At 40.9% G+C, this 15457-nt stretch overlaps 2 protein-coding genes across 7 annotated transcripts; one reads left to right on the forward strand and one right to left on the reverse strand.

The window, feature by feature from the left end:
- Positions 1 to 226: 226 nt before the first annotated feature.
- Positions 227 to 11301, forward strand: adka (adenosine kinase a). 4 transcript variants are annotated; one of them, XM_049600696.1, is made up of 12 exons: positions 227 to 411; positions 3276 to 3350; positions 4568 to 4621; positions 6657 to 6735; positions 6853 to 7025; positions 7128 to 7157; positions 7773 to 7881; positions 8755 to 8925; positions 9052 to 9087; positions 9188 to 9302; positions 9387 to 9473; positions 9578 to 11301. In XM_049600696.1, exons 1-12 carry the CDS (start codon positions 320 to 322, stop codon positions 9703 to 9705), a joined length of 1149 nt encoding a protein of 382 aa, XP_049456653.1. In that variant the 5' UTR covers positions 227 to 319; the 3' UTR covers positions 9706 to 11301. The 4 variants fall into 4 exon arrangements, with proteins under 4 accessions (XP_049456653.1, XP_049456654.1, XP_049456655.1 ...); XM_049600698.1 differs by lacking the exon at positions 227 to 411 and adding an exon at positions 1294 to 1451; XM_049600697.1 differs by lacking the exon at positions 7128 to 7157 and having other exon boundaries at positions 230 to 411.
- Positions 11302 to 12676: 1375 nt separating this feature from the next.
- LOC125903730 (dual specificity phosphatase 29) lies at positions 12677 to 15385 on the reverse strand. 3 transcript variants are annotated; one of them, XM_049600832.1, is made up of 4 exons: positions 15078 to 15385; positions 13438 to 13624; positions 13138 to 13361; positions 12677 to 13028 (listed from the first exon to the last, which is right to left on the reverse strand). In XM_049600832.1, the coding sequence occupies exons 2-4, from the start codon at positions 13614 to 13616 to the stop codon at positions 12805 to 12807; spliced, it is 627 nt and encodes a 208-aa protein (XP_049456789.1). In that variant the 5' UTR covers positions 13617 to 13624; positions 15078 to 15385; the 3' UTR covers positions 12677 to 12804. The 3 variants fall into 3 exon arrangements, with proteins under 3 accessions (XP_049456789.1, XP_049456791.1, XP_049456790.1); XM_049600834.1 differs by having other exon boundaries at positions 13438 to 13627; XM_049600833.1 differs by having other exon boundaries at positions 13438 to 15385.
- Positions 15386 to 15457: the final 72 nt, after the last annotated feature.

Raw genomic sequence — 15457 nt, forward strand, 5'->3', positions numbered from 1 at the left:
AATTCTGTGTAGTTCTCTAATGTCTTGTAATGATCTAATGTTAGTTGAAAAGCTGCATATTTGCTTACATGTTCATTTGACCTTTTGTTCGTGTAAAAATAACGATTAGTACAACTTTAAAGACTTTATATGAGAAGTTTCATGAGTTTGTCCAAAGACCTAAATGTAAGGCGTCTGATTGGTGGATCTCAGTGAACATGTCACACACTCTGGCAGCTGCCTGCGAGGCTTCATTCCGGTCCCAGAGGTCCATTTCACTGGAAGCAGCGTGACCGTTTTTTCACGCCCGTTAAGGTGATAGCAACGTGCCCGGTTAGCCATGGCTTCTGAAGAACCTAAAGCAAAGAAACAAAAACTTTCAGAGGAGGAGAAGACAGAGTCTCCGACCAAAAAGACCCCTGCCAATTTAAGGTGACCTTAAGTTTTAAATAAATAAATAAATGAAATGCTAACAGACCGCCTCTCTGCGGTGCGAGGAGCCACGAGCCTCCTCTGATTGGTGTGAATGCTAAGATGAGCGCAAATTTTCAGTTAACGTTAGCATGAATACTTTATAATTGTGTGCATGAAATGTGAGTGAGGTATAAAATGTGTGTTTCTTGATATTGTTAAAATATATATAAAGCACCACAGTGTTGATAAGTCTTCAGTTGATAAGGACCGGTGTAAAGTCCTTTGATGCTGGTGTCACAACATGTCGCTACACGGCTAACCGTTAGCTAGCTAGCTAACGTTACGTGTAACGTCTGCCCGCGAGCGTGTAGACACTGCTGTTGCCTTACAACCTCCGTTAGCTCAAGCTAGTGTGCCAAATGTAATCTAAGATCAACGTGACCACCACCTCCCCCCACGTGTTGAAAGGCCGCCGAAAGAAATACTTGGACCGATCAGGACACTGCGTTCATACAGTGCCAAGGATTGTTTCGCTGCTTGGTGCAGCAGTGGTTGCTGCAGAGAAATCCTGCCTGAGCCACCATGTACCAGCTCCCAAAACATTGTGAGGTGGTCACATGGTCGTGAACATGCAGTGTTGTGATGCTTTTTTCCCTTGTGTAAATCTGACTCACTCACTCAGCGACTCCCCCTAATTAACTCAATGGACACCCTCTGTTGTCATATCTTGTATCTCAAGAGCTGCTACCATCTGCATGCTCCTCACGATGTAATTTAGCAACAAACGAGTGAGTGGATTGAGGTGAGAGTCGGCAAGACAAGCCAATCATCAGACAGAGACTGAGTGTTGTGGCCCTTCCTCCCCCGGATGCCTCCAATCACTCAGTCCCGAGTAGGAGGAGCTGTGGTTGCAGGGGAAAATCGATCTACCCGCACACTGAGCCTAAACTGTGAAGTTTTTGAATGCTTAGGTCTTTCCGAGACGGTTTTAGGTTGCTCAACAAGTCTTCTAGTGTCTAGCAGGTACACATAGAGAGAGCCAGCATGTCGTCTGCAAGGTAAGAGCACGTTGATGTAGGAATATTGGAGCTAAAGGCTGGCCTGGGTTGTGGTTCAGTGTAATTGGCTGCACAAGCCCAGTAATAACCTGGCTGTGTACTGGGAGATGTATGTGGTGTAGGAGATGATAGTAAGGGTGTGGTATCTGCTGGGTAGATGATGCTTTTCTGTCTTGCAGTGACAGAAACCCATCTGTGTAAATACGGCTCTCTACAATTCAGTCTTCCATGTTGCTTCTTTGTGCAACAAATCTTGTCCTCAGGCAAGAAAGGCTTGATGGGAAAATTTTCTAAGCACGTGTTCATGTGGAGATGGCATATGTCAGGGGCTGTGTTCAGAGACTTGCTCCATCTGGGGTTTTCCCAGAAACACTGACAAGATATCAAGGACTAGCATGTAGGCGACTACAAGACAGATCTGAGTATACACAATATGAACACGCTGCCACAATCTCTTGGTGCTTTTGCAGTATTGCACGTACATCAGTTACTGTTTATAGAAAAACAAAAGCTGCAGACTAACCCCCCGGCTAATGGTTACTGATGTGTAAGATGATTTCCAGTGGGACCGTTAGGCGTTGACACAAAGGGAGTGATGATGTGCTCTTTTAAAATGATGTTTTTGAGCATCACAAGACTGTGGTTTGCTATGAAATTGAAGCCCTGTGTTCAGTTGTTTGCCACAGGACAGAACAGACTGTACAAACACAGACACACACGCAGCTTACAGCTGTCCTGATGTTGTCTTGCTGTTAATGTCATAACATGGTTACACGCAGGACTGGCTGGGTCCTCACCACTACACCACCATATATTTAATTTGTTTGTTCATGAGTCATGCATGTTTCCAAACTTAGCTTCTCAAACATGTGCTTTTTCTGCATCTCTGCTTGTGAAAGTGGAAGGTTGAAAGTCATGTGGTTGAAGTCATATGGAAACAAAACTGTTGGTTTTGCAAATTATCAGTCATCACTGCAATAAAAACCCACCATGCTTGTGTGGTAAATGAAAGTTGCCTTTCCACACTGAGCCGAAAAGAAGGGCTATCTGCTCTTTTAATGAATCAACCTGCCGGTCTAAAGCTGTAACTGATTTCAAATATGGTTTTACTATGAAGAGCAGTTTCAGGGGAAAAAAAGACACAGGACAAGACAACATGGACTCTGCAGTCAGGGTTACTGTAGATCCTCAAAAAGTTAAAAATGCATCAAATTCGTTAACCATAAAAAGGGCCTCACTTGGTATTAAATGTCTTAAATCAACCTTTGAAAAGCTCCAGATGCTTACACACAGGAAGTAGGATTTATGGTGTACTCTTTTTAAAAAATGATTCATAGAATGCATGTCACATTAACCTCATGCAGCCAGCAACACTCGTATTCTGTTCTCTTGCTAGGATAGTCAGAGCAGAGAATCCGCTGTCTGCTAGCTAGCTGTCACTGGCCGAAGTTTGTACAAGGCTATTCATCGGAGGCTTTTTGTATTTATTCAAAACATCAAACTCTGTATGATGGGAATCTGGGTGGTGGAGTCCCACACACAGAGTGAGAAACACAAAAAGTCCAAGAAAACCAACCAATAAACGTGAGGGACTTCACAATAAAAGTCATGCTTCATGGTACAGAAACCTCAGGGCAAAATTGTCCCTAACCTGCTTTTGTTTTTAAAAAAAATTAAAATTGGTCTTAAATTACATTCAGAGTGTCTCTAAAAAGTGTTAAATCTAACTTGCCTGCCAAGAAGGCAGATGGCTCTCTGTGCTGTCTTGGTAGAGCCAAGCCATGTCGAGCTTTTTTGTTTTAACACTTTGTCTTTATGTTTCAGCCCTAATACGCTCTTTGGGATGGGAAACCCCTTACTGGACATCTGTGCTGTGGTGGACAAAGACTTCTTGGACAAGTAAGTTAAAGCAACCAGAAAACAATTTATGTCGCCTAAAGAACGGGCTGTCATCTGTGGTTGTGGTGCTAACTAATATTTGGATTCATTTTTATTCCAATGTTGAATTAACTCTTGTTTGTCAAAGGATGTGGAGCCCGAGTCCATCCTTTTGCTGCTGTAAAAAATAAAGTACAGTCACAACCAGAACAAATGAAATACAGATGTTCAGTGTCAGTGAAGTCACTCCAGTGACAGTGACAGGCTGACCATAAGAGACTGAGGCTGCATGATGTAATTTGATCAATGGAGATACAAGATAAGGATTATACAAGAGAGCCGAGCACAGACTTCCTTATTATTTATTTACTTTCTTATGTATTTCCTTTTATAAATCATTATTAGCTAACTTTCTTAGGTACTTACTTTCTTATTATTTACTTACTTTCTATATACTTCCTTTATAATCCGCTTATTAACCAACTGTCTTATTTACTCATTTACGGTACCTACCTTCTTATTTACTTACCCATTAGCTTACGCCCATATTTACTTATTGACCTACTTACTTATGCATTTATTTACTGTGTACTCTTTGAAATAGCAGGAGCCATCAGCACAGTCAGAGCAGCAGCTTTCTGGTTTGCCCGAGCTCTGTCACGCTGCGTTGACCAGGGCAAAGGGCTCCATTGGGTTCCAGCTCAGAGTCCACTCTCAAACCCCCTTGCGTAAACTCCACGATTAGAGCTTAACCAGCCAAACACAGTCCTAATTTAGGCACATAGAATAAAGCAGGACTAAAGCTGTGCCTTAATCCCCAGACCACCTTAGTGTTTCAAGGAAAGTAGATTCTGTTTGGCTTTATTGAGGAACATGGTTGGTTTGGACTGAGTGGTGAAAGGCTGTAACAAAGACGCTTAAACAGTTTTGCAAAGCCTCAGCCTGTGACTTAATGATTTCAGTAATCACATTTTCCATAGCAGGGAACAACCCACTGGCAGCGCCACTATTGTGTCTGTAATGCTTAGCCAGTAGCCACATGAACATAATCCAGTTGCTTATTGTATGTTTTTTTGTTCATACACGTATTTGTGGAGTTTATGCATTGAATTAAACAGAGGCTGTTTTTTATAAGGGTAAAAGCAGCAGGGTTTAATGGAGCACAAACCCTGCTGTTACTGTTTACTGACGACTTGGAGAAAATAATGCTTCTTTTTCTCTCCTTTAATTATTTTCAGGTACACCCTGAAACCCAATGACCAGATCCTGGCTGAGGACAAACACAAAGCACTGTTAGTATCTTTCATGTTGCGTCACCTCTTTGTCAGTATAGCTTGTGGTTTGTAGTCTGTACAGGGAGGGAAAATTAACATGTCTGGATACATACAGAGTTTGCTCCTCTTCATTCTGGAGTGGGCCAGTCAAAACAGGCATACACCAGAAATCACCACAGCTGACCTCCGTATCTTTGTAAAAGACCAATGGCAGAGCAGCAGATTCAGCACAGAGAGACAGTCTGAGCCAATAGCAAACCAGGACACTTTACCTCCCAGGTCCTCTGAGACAAGAGCCAGAAAGCAAACATTTAACAGAAGGCGATAAGAAGGTTGTGCGTGGCTGTGTGAGAGGCTGTACACATTTGATACAGACAGATGTTTCAATTAAAAAGAGAACCAACTTTTATGCAACCGCCACAGTTACATCTCTCCTAGTATATGGATTATGCTGCATTCACACGCTCCTCTGATGGATCCATTTCCCGAGTTGGGAAGTTGTTCTTCTGACTTGGGTGTGTCTTATTATGTCACATTATGGAAACAAAGAAGATGAGTTGTATTTTATTGCTCTGGGCATTTTAACAACATGTTAACAGTTTGAAGCTCTATAGTACAAGGTAATTTTGTCCCAGACTTGTTGCCACACCATGACATGAATGCGTGACTTTTCTAACTAATCTAGGTCATTCAGTGTGGACAGCAACTAACAGTTACGAGCTTATACCATATTACAAATAACATGAGCAAAAGATTGACATGCAATGTGTGAATTAATGAAAACTTTATTGCCATCAATGAAACATTTACTTTCGTCCGCCATGTTTATACAGCTAAACTTTGCAACTCGTGAACCAAAATTCTCACCGACTTCAAGGAGTTCCACGTGAATTTGCCCAGTCGGGAGCAAATTTTTCTGATTATTCCGACACCACATGAATGCAGGGTTATTTGTGCTTGGGAAGATTTGTACCCACGATTCCCAACTTCGGAGTCAGCAATGTCAGGAGCTCAATGAATGGAGGGTGGGAGCCACTGGTCACTTGTTATGCATATGTGATCCATTGATCTTGGTCTTGCTCATACCACCCCGCTCTTTCTTGTTTTACTTCCTTGTTTTCATGCTGCGGGCTAGGGTGCTCATCCGTTGGAGACTTCCCCCAGGGGAAACGACTTAAGTGATGCAACAGACTGTAAGCAATAAAGAAAAGTGAGATAATACAACAGAGTTTCACTCCCACCCCACTTCGCTCTCCATGTCCCAGATGTCTCCCCCTCTGCAACCTCTGGCTTAGTCTCAGGACCTTTACCAGCAGTCGGCCTGTTACACTTGCCAACAATATATTTGTGTGCATGGTCTTTAACACTCACATAAACCACACAAACAAATATATGTGTGTGGAAGTTGATGCATGACTGCTTAATTTAGACTAAATAACACGGCAAATTAGAGATGCTCTAGCTCCAAGCTGAACATCAAAGCGCTGCGTCAGTCATTGTGTTATGTAACAGGCGTAAATGGTTCGCATGGCACAATTGGTGATCAGCCATGCATGTGTTGTATTTACCTGGAAGAGGTATGCCTTCTGCAGTGAGTACACTCCAACACAAGATGAGTTTCCTGGCTGTCAAACCACATGCATCACACCACACACCACAGGGGTGGATGCAATAAAAACAAGAACTGTGCAATGTAATGCACAACAGCTAATGATCAGCACTGAAAGAGCAGTGAAGTTTTTAATGTTAAGCTGTTCATATGCAATTAATGATTTAAATGTGATAATGTCTGGATCGATACCACTCTCATGTCTGTCCATTAGATACGAAGCTACAGCCAAGAGACACTTAGTTTAGTGCAACATTTGGAAACGGCTCGCCTCCTACTTGCACCTCTAAAGCTCACTAATCAGTATGGTATATCGCATTTGGTAAATTTGGACAGAGCAAGATTGGCGCTCTGCCCTGTTTTCAGTCTTTATGCTTTGCTAAGCTAAGTGCACAACATTGTATCTTTGCATTGTGTAAATTGCATGTTTGTCTGTGTGTGTAGATTTGAGGAGCTAGTGAAGAAGTTCAATGTTGAGTACCATGCTGGAGGAGCCACACAGAACTCTGTTAAGATTGCTCAGGTCAGTCATCCACACAAAAACTTCCTGTTTTGTCACCACATCAATCCCCTGTGAATTCTCACTGTGAGTAGAGTTAATTGACAGGATGCTGATCAGAGCTGTTGTCACTGTCTGTAGTGGATGATCCAAGAACCCCATAATGTGGGCACGTTCTTCGGCTGCATCGGCAGAGACAAATTCGGAGAGATCCTAAAGAAGAAGGCTGAGGAGGCGCACATCGATGCTCACTACTACGAACAAGATGAGGAGCCCACAGGGACATGTGCTGCTTGTATCACCGGAGATAACAGGTGGGTAATAATAGTAATAACAACAAGCACATTTGATTCATTATAATATGTCTATACAGACGGTCATGAAAAAATTATAAAATTGGCAAAACTGTTTTGCAGGCCTGGAAATTGTTTGGAATTAACAGAAAGGTTTGGAAAGTTTTGAATGTGCACTGTTTTGGTAATTGAAATATGTTCATAAAAAACATGAAAACATGTCTAAACTTGTAGAAAATTAGTTACTTGTTTTACTAATTTAATGTGTAGTGGTGTGCTGCATAACTTGAAATGTCAGTAGTACCACACCTGATACACACAGACCTGGACCAGCATTGCCTCATGGAAAAGGCCCCGCCCCCTTGTAGGGGATGGAGGCACACTGTCGCATAAGAAGAGAAACAGGAAAATGCTGAAAGGTGTTGTGTAACAGGTTAACCAAGTAGAGATTCTACAAAGTGCCCATATCTCTCCATCTGATCTATTGCCACATACAACTAGTTTGTGACTTGAATGTCTAACAAACAAATAAAGTTAGCTAGTGCTAACAGTTTGCTTACCCACAATTGCCTGGGAAGTGCATGTTTAAAAATGAATGAATGTATAATGATATAGGCCTATTCATTTTCAACTGCTTAAATAAAGTAATGGAAATTGGGTCAAACATTACTAAAAAATTCAATTAATTTAAATTTAATTTAAATTAATTTAAATGCATTGGAAGTCTGTCTACAACTCCTCATCTCTTTGTTTGTGTCCTCCGCTCAGGTCTCTGGTGGCTAACCTAGCTGCTGCTAACTGTTATAAGAAAGAGAAGCATCTAGACCTTGAAGAAAACTGGAAGCTGGTGGAAAAAGCTAAAGTCTACTATATTGCTGTAAGTAGTTACCAAATAACTATATGTTGCGTCACCTATCTGCCTTAATTGCCACTGCAGAATGAATGTAGGGGAAACACTGGGATGGATATTTGGTTTGACAGCTGAGTTACTTTTGTAGATTACAATTTGTCATCCCCTTCTTGTCTTGTGAAAACCATACATCTTCAGATGTGTTAATTCTGAAAGTTTGCAATGAACTGAAGGATGAAGTGTTGCTTTAGGTGTTGCAAAAATTCTCCTGCTTCTTAAGCTAAACAAACCCTTTAAAAATCTTTGATCAGCTGGGAAATGCATCTTCACAAAGCTGAAAACAGGACTGTTTTGTTCACTTTCCAGAGACGCGTGAATCTCACAGGACAGCCACGCTACAGACATGTGGTGATCTTATGGTGTAGGATTCATTGCTGTAGATGAAATTACCCAGCTGTGTATAAAGGAGTTAAAATGAGCAGCTGTAACATTAATCCAAAAACATGTATAATACTAGAACACTAACTAGGAACATTTTACTGCACAATGAGTTCTTTCTGGTACATTTTGCTATTAATACTCACAGTTTTTCCATTAGTAAGGTTTTGAATACAGGATTTTTATTTGTAGTGAAGTATTTTCACAGTGTTATTTTAGTACTTTTACTTCATTAAAGCATCTCAATACTTCCTCCACCCCCTGGCCATTTATGTCTGATATCCAACTCATGTACTGTCACATCACCTTTGCACTAGTGGGTAACCACCAGCGGTACCACAGGGGAATTATGGATATACTGGTGCAGTCTCTGTTCAAGACCCTACTTCATGTGATTCATTAGGGCCTGTCAAGATATTATTAGCAGATCACTCTTGACCCAATGTCACTGTTTGCTTCCAGGGTTTCTTCCTGACCGTCTCTTTGGAGTCCATGCTGAAAGTGGCGAAGCACGCGTCTGAAAATAACAAGCTGTTTTGCCTGAACCTCTCCGCGCCCTTCATCTGCCAGTTCTTCAAGGATAACCTCATGCAGGTTTTGCCCTACGTCGATATGCTGTTCGGCAATGAGACAGTAAGCCAGACTTTCACTACACGTTCTTCAGATGCTGTTACATACTGGCTGCATGTGCAGTGCTTTATATCCTCCAGATGTTGATGTACACATGTGTCTGTAAGAGAATCTCTCTTTGTTCTTTAGGAGGCAGCTGCATTTGCTAAAGCGCTAGACTTTGAGGTGAGTGGACTGATGGTCTCTATTAGCATTTGAACATGATTAGCGCTGTTTTTCTCGTATTAGATGCAACTAGTGATGACACTGTGTGTTTTGTCTGTAGACCAAGGACTTGAAGGAAATTGCCAAGAAAACCCAGGCTTTGCCCAAAGTCAACACAAAGAGACAGAGGGTTGTCGTGTTGACCCACGGAAAGGATGACACCGTTATGGCCCAAGGTAAGAGCTTACTTACCCTCAGTCTCCTATCCACTATTAGAAATATACTGCAGACGTATAATCGTTCCTCTCATGTTTGTTAAGGTGACAAGATCAAGACATTCCCTGTACTGAAGATTGACCCCAAGGATATTGTCGACACAAACGGTGCGGGCGATGCCTTTGTAGGAGGTACGTTTTTTCCCGTGTTTTCATTTGTTACATTTCTAGGTTGCTTTTTGTCTTCCTGTGTTTTCCGTGCATTTCTATTAAAGTTTTCCCCCTCTGCTGTGCAGGTTTCCTATCTGAGCTGGTCCAAGAGAGACCTCTGGAACAGTGCGTGAAGGCAGCACACTACGCTGCCAACGTCATCATCAGACGAGCCGGTTGCACCTTCCCAGAGAAACCTGACTTCAAGCCATAACTTGAAGTCAGCCATAATTTCAATAATTTCAGCCAGACCTCATGTTCACCCTGCCAGACACAACTTTGACCCATAATTTCCTCTAGTGTTTTTTTTTTTTTTTAACAAATCGTACCCTTTATTCTCTTAGCTGCTTTTTTTTTTTTTTTTTTTTTTTAAATCAGTCAACCGTCCGTGTTGTTTTTTAATTCATGCACACATAATTTCCTTCCAATAGCTAGTTTGGTACCTCCTGAGGTGTGCCTGCCTTTGTCTTCCACTTGGGGCCGCCAGAGGATCATGCAGACAAGAGAGATATGTTTATATTTCATAACATCATGGGATGTGAGCATTTTGCTTTACACAAAGGATCTAAATGGGAAATCTTGTTTTCATGGACACTACAGCCAACATCTGGTGGCACTGATGCCCATCAGACTCTGCAAACTACAAACCCATGTGTTGACATCTCACAAGTGTATTTCTTCCCCACGGAGGCAGAATTGAAGCACAAGAAGTTAATTCCACAACAGGAGGACACGTTATACACAGAGGACTGATGAAAAGAATGTCGCTGACAGTGGAGGTATAGATACTGCATAGAAATATGTAGTAGAGGTTTGTTTTAAGACTTTTTTAGAGATTAATTATTCCTGATTATGAGTTTATACTTTTTTAATTTAACAGGCCAGTTATGAAACCAAGTGTTTTTCTTTTACGCACACTCTTTTTAAATGTGAAAAAGCCTCTGCCCAGTAAGTTCGTGATGACTGTGGGATGTCAGCTTCACTGTGTCAGTGCTATCAAGACGTTAATGCCAACATCACTATTGTGCAAGTGTGTCTTTCCTCGTGCTGTTTTTTGGGCAGGTGCTTCTATTGAGTGCCTTTTATTCCTTCCCGTCTTTGTAAATATTACAAAGTTTGCAGAAGCCTACAGGTGTTAATGTGAACCTGCAGTCATCTGTGCAGGGAAACTTGCAAGCTAGACCAGTGATGGGCAACTGGTGGCTTGCGGGGGTGGACGCACATCTTGCATGCAAATGCATGTGAGGTAAAAAGATAACACATTTGACTGTTCAGTGGGTATTAAAACTGCCCTTACTCCTACTGTTTGTTTTTCATCTGCATCAGTAGCTCCTGTTCTTTGTCAGTTTATGTTGACCTCTTGCAATATAGTATGTATAGTATGAAGCCCAACTTCAGGTCCATCCGCTCTGCTAAATCACATTTAAATGGAATGATATAAAAGAAATGAGGAGAACATACGCTCAATTCAGGCTCAGGTCACACTTGTGATATGGGGCTAAACATTTCATACTGTATCAACCCTCAGTCTGTGTCATGTGGTGTGAACAACACTGAATACTTGAATGCCATTATACTGAATATAGATGTACTCAAGTAAGATGTACATTTTCTGAATACTAGAATTGTTGTGACACTGCATACCTGATCGTATTGTCCCTCCATTAAATAGGTGGTTTCTTTTTACATGCTTAGATACACCAAAAAGCCTTATTTGATAATTTATTCCTGGTCTCATTCGCGGTCAAGTTGCCCATCTCTGAGCTAGACTGTGAGGCCTGAAATTCACAAATAAAACCTACAACAACGATCGGATTACTCCGTCTTTCTTCCATGTTATTTACTAACATTTTTAGATGTTTTAACCATTAACTATAAAAATGATGGATGTAGCCACTGTGACATCACCCAGTCGCTATCTTGGATTTGTGGAACCAGAGGTGACCATATTTGGATAACAGGGTGGAGCTGATTCTTTGACTATGGTGACTCCTTAGACAACCTGTCACTCAAAGCATCTATGCCTCAATAAAATGTGAACAGATGAGTGATGTAAAAAAATCACCCCCTGCACAGTTTTCACAAATTTGAAAGGAAGGTTGTGAACATGTTTATTTCTGCTGGAAAGCATTTTAGCATGAGTGTAAAGTGGCCAGTAGAGGAAATGGAATTTTTCGCATGTCTGCATTGGTGTATGTTTTTACCTCTTTTTTTATGTTTGTTAAAGGTCCCATATTATGCAGATTTTTAGGTTCATACTTGTATTTTCGGTCTCTACAAGAACATGTTTACGTGCCTTTATGGTCAAAAAATACTTTATTGTCCTCATATCATCTGTGCTGGAACACCTGTACTCACCCTTTGTCTGAATCGCTCCATTTTAGTGCCTGTCTCTTTAAGCCCCCTCTTTCTGATTGGTCACAGTCAGAGTGATAGATAAGAACACAAATAACTTGTTTAAACTAACTTTAAGTTAAAATTTAAGTTAAAGTTAATTTGACTTTTGTTCTTATCTATTGCGCCAGACAGGAAATAAGGACAAGCATGATAGGTCCCCTTTAAATCAAAGATAATTCTTAGTAAGAGATGTAGATAGTATTCCTTATAGATCTCTGAGCAAAACTCATTTCAACATTCAAATCTGTAGTACAAGAAAGATGCTGAGGCAACAGAAGTGATAAATCTGAGGCTTCTTAGTTCCATTAGATCTGTAAGTTTCACAATAATATAAGTGGAAACCTCTTGACTAGCAGCTACAACTCTAAACTTTTGTTCTATGCATCAAGGGTTCTCAAGATGGCGGCTTAAAGAGAGGTCACGTTCAGTCGAACTTGTGTGCCATACACTATCTTTCTACATTATAACCTACAAACAGACTATTTCCTTGACTTGAACAATTCCTAAACACGTGATGAGTGTTAACTACTTTCTGAGGCAGTCGGACAACATGTCGCACAGAAGAAAGCCAAATTCGACGAGCCGGAGGAGTTTAGCCATCAAGCTAGCAAAGAAACTAACACGGAAGCTGACGATAGCACAGAAGCTGGTGCATTTGCACCGGCACTTCATGCAGCTGTCTCTGAGATTACAGCTAATATTGTATGCATCAAAACCTTCTGCTACCTGTTCAGACCTGTACACACACTTACAGTATTCACACTAGTGTACTTGTACACCTGACACAGTTGTGAAAAACAAAACAAACTTTAATGACACAGTCGTTAAAGAAACAAAAAGAACATTTTCAAATACCTGAGATGGATTCAGAAGACAATCAAAGTGGTAAACAGAGATATTATCTATCTATTGTTAACTATTGTTGTTGCATCTCTCTTTTTTGCCTCAGCCTCTCCTCTTGTAACATGATGTCCAGTGCTCTGAGCTGCTTTAGGAAGCCGTGATTGGGCAGAATGCAGCGGCGCTGTTTCACATGCTCAACAGCATCCACCACAGTTAAGCTGCATTTCATCATCAAGTATGCCAAGACCAGAGTCGCTGATCTGCTCCGACCCATCACACAGTGCACCAGCACCTTGTCTAGAACAAAATGAAGATAAATGGATTCATTAGAAACACAGCGAAGCATAACAAGCTTGTCATCCAGTGGATGAGCTTAATTAAAGGTTTAATTTCCTCCAGGACTCACTCTGCGGTTGACTGAGGGCCTCATGGATGAATTGGGTTGCAGGGCAGAAGTACTGGGAGATGTTGAAGGTGGGTTTGTCATCAGCCTCCACACCAAAGTACTGGATGTCCATGTCCGTGTAGTAATCAGCACCAGTCAGTACATTATTAAACTTTCCCTCCGCTGCATTGAGGACATGTGTAATACCCAGCTCTCTCAGGCCAGGCCGCTCCAGAGCTGTTTTCCTGTTTCCATGTGACACACAGACTCAGTGCGAAGCTGTCATTTCAACCATGAAACCATCTGTGTTCATTTACTCACTCATCCCCGATGTAGATGTTGGGCCAGACCTGGTTGACATGGGCGTACTGAGCCCCAGCGCCAGACCAGAACAGCTGCTCCAGGTCTAATGTTCCCGGTGTGATGTAGTCACTGTCCGGGTCCACCTGCACTGCTGCGTACGGGTTCTTGCTTCTGGACTTTGCCACACAGGAAGACATGCTCACCTCTGCTGCCCAGAAAACACATACCGTTTAGATGTAATATTAACCCTTATACACTGGTGATATCTTGATATACAGTCTTAAAGCTGGGACAGTTAGTCAATTAATTAATCAGTCAAACAACAATAAATCAATCAGCAACTGTTTCGATAACTGATACATTGACAGACTATAACGCCAAAAAACATCAGTTGTTCCAGCCTCTTAAATGTTAACACATGCTGGTTTTCATCATTTTTCTGTGACAGTAAACTGGATTTCTTTGGCTTTTAGTTGGACAAAAAGGGCACTTGTAGTCAACATAAGCTTTGAGAAATTATTTCAAGCCGTAATCATTATTTTCAGACATTTTATAGATCAAATAATCAAGCAATAAATCAAGAAAATAATTGTCTGATTGGCTGATAATAAAGATTGCAAGCCTATACCGTATGTCCCCGACCTATGGCAGATGTATTGAGGGTGTAGGGAGTCAGTGTTTATCATGCACTTCACTGACTTATCTGCCATTTTAAAATAATTCCTGAATAAATTCATTTTCAGGCCTACATAGATTTATTGATTTAGTGATTTAAACATAACTAAATAATGAAACAAAGCATTCTTTATGCACATGATTTAAAATTAATTGTTTTTAGATAAGTAATTGTAAATCAATGAGAAATTCTGTTTTTGAAAAGGGAATTAAATATGATTGACTAATTTGGTATCACACATGCATTTCCATTCAACACTTCTGTTGTCCCTTATGTGAAGCTCTGAGGTTTTTCTTCGGGTGAAACTTCACTCAGCTGTTTGACATGACTCAAGCTCCCCATGAGCAGATGTCGTGTCTTTGTTGCCTCGACAAACAAGTTCAAGTGACAGACAGAGAGAGTTACTGCTGAATGCTATGGCACATCAGTGTAGTCCTGCCACTTAAATGATAACTGATCTGAGTAATAAATAAAATAGACAGCACATGAAGATGGGGAATCAGTTGATAAAACAAAATAAAAATTGTCAAAATGTATTTTACTTTTTCAGAAATCTATTGTGAAATTTATAAAAGAAAATTCAAGGTATATATAATATGTTTTTTCTTTCCTTTCTCTCAGTTTACTGCTCATTTTTCAACTAATAAACAACATTATGCCCAATTACAATGATATTTAGGTCCTCCACTTCTTTCATTCTACACCTGTTTTGTATCTGCTGCACTCCCATGCTCCTTTTAATGCTCTGTAAACTCTTAATATAACACACATCATTCTCAGGTTAAGTGGTTTAGACTACAACAGTGTTGTGATGTTCCAGGATGAACTAAAGCTTGGTATGATCACTTCAGGTGTCTTATCCACTCATGATATAAGCTGTTTACAGTAATGAGGAAAAATACACTGATGGTTTGTTCAGTGTTTGTTCACACTACAGACTGACTGTCATAATGAAGTTCTGTGGTAGAAAGAAATGACTTACCTCTTTCTTGTAACTGTGTAAAGCTTTGAATCTGTTCCTGAGCAGGATCACAGAGCAGCACCTCAACTTTTCCTTAGTAGACATGTGGGAACTGTGTGTGTGTGTGTGTGTGTGTGTGTGTGTGTGTGTGTGTGTGTGTGTGTGTGTGTGTGTGTCAACAGAGACCTCCCTCCACAGTAAGCATGAAGGCAGTAATACAGATCTGGAATGGTAGTTGCTCTCTCGGGCTCTTCGTTTAAGATGTTATTTTTAGGCAGCAGGGCTACAGCACCTGACTTCAACAACGTGACAAACACACATACACAGACACACACAGACACACACAAACACACAACAGATCTTTTCTTACAGCCTCCATAATATAATCTGGGTCCTCAAAT

This window comes from Epinephelus fuscoguttatus, linkage group LG16, assembly GCF_011397635.1.
Source record: "Epinephelus fuscoguttatus linkage group LG16, E.fuscoguttatus.final_Chr_v1".
NCBI classification, from domain to species: domain Eukaryota; kingdom Metazoa; phylum Chordata; class Actinopteri; order Perciformes; family Serranidae; genus Epinephelus; species Epinephelus fuscoguttatus.

Excerpts from the sequence above, each read along its gene's own strand:
- adka (XM_049600696.1), top strand. The coding sequence starts at position 320 with ATGGCTTCTGAAGAACCTAAAGCAAAGAAACAAAAACTTTCAGAGGAG. Across the intron at positions 7,026-7,127 it reads TGTATCACCGGAGATAACAG|GCCTGGAAATTGTTTGGAAT; the intron begins GTGGGTAATAAT and ends ACTGTTTTGCAG. Across the intron at positions 9,474-9,577 it reads GGGCGATGCCTTTGTAGGAG|GTTTCCTATCTGAGCTGGTC; the intron begins GTACGTTTTTTC and ends TCTGCTGTGCAG.
- LOC125903730 (XM_049600832.1), bottom strand. The coding sequence starts at position 13,616 with ATGTCTTCCTGTGTGGCAAAGTCCAGAAGCAAGAACCCGTACGCAGCA. Across the intron at positions 13,362-13,437 it reads AACATCTACATCGGGGATGA|GAAAACAGCTCTGGAGCGGC; the intron begins GTGAGTAAATGA and ends ACATGGAAACAG. Across the intron at positions 13,029-13,137 it reads GGCCCTCAGTCAACCGCAGA|ACAAGGTGCTGGTGCACTGT; the intron begins GTGAGTCCTGGA and ends ATTTTGTTCTAG.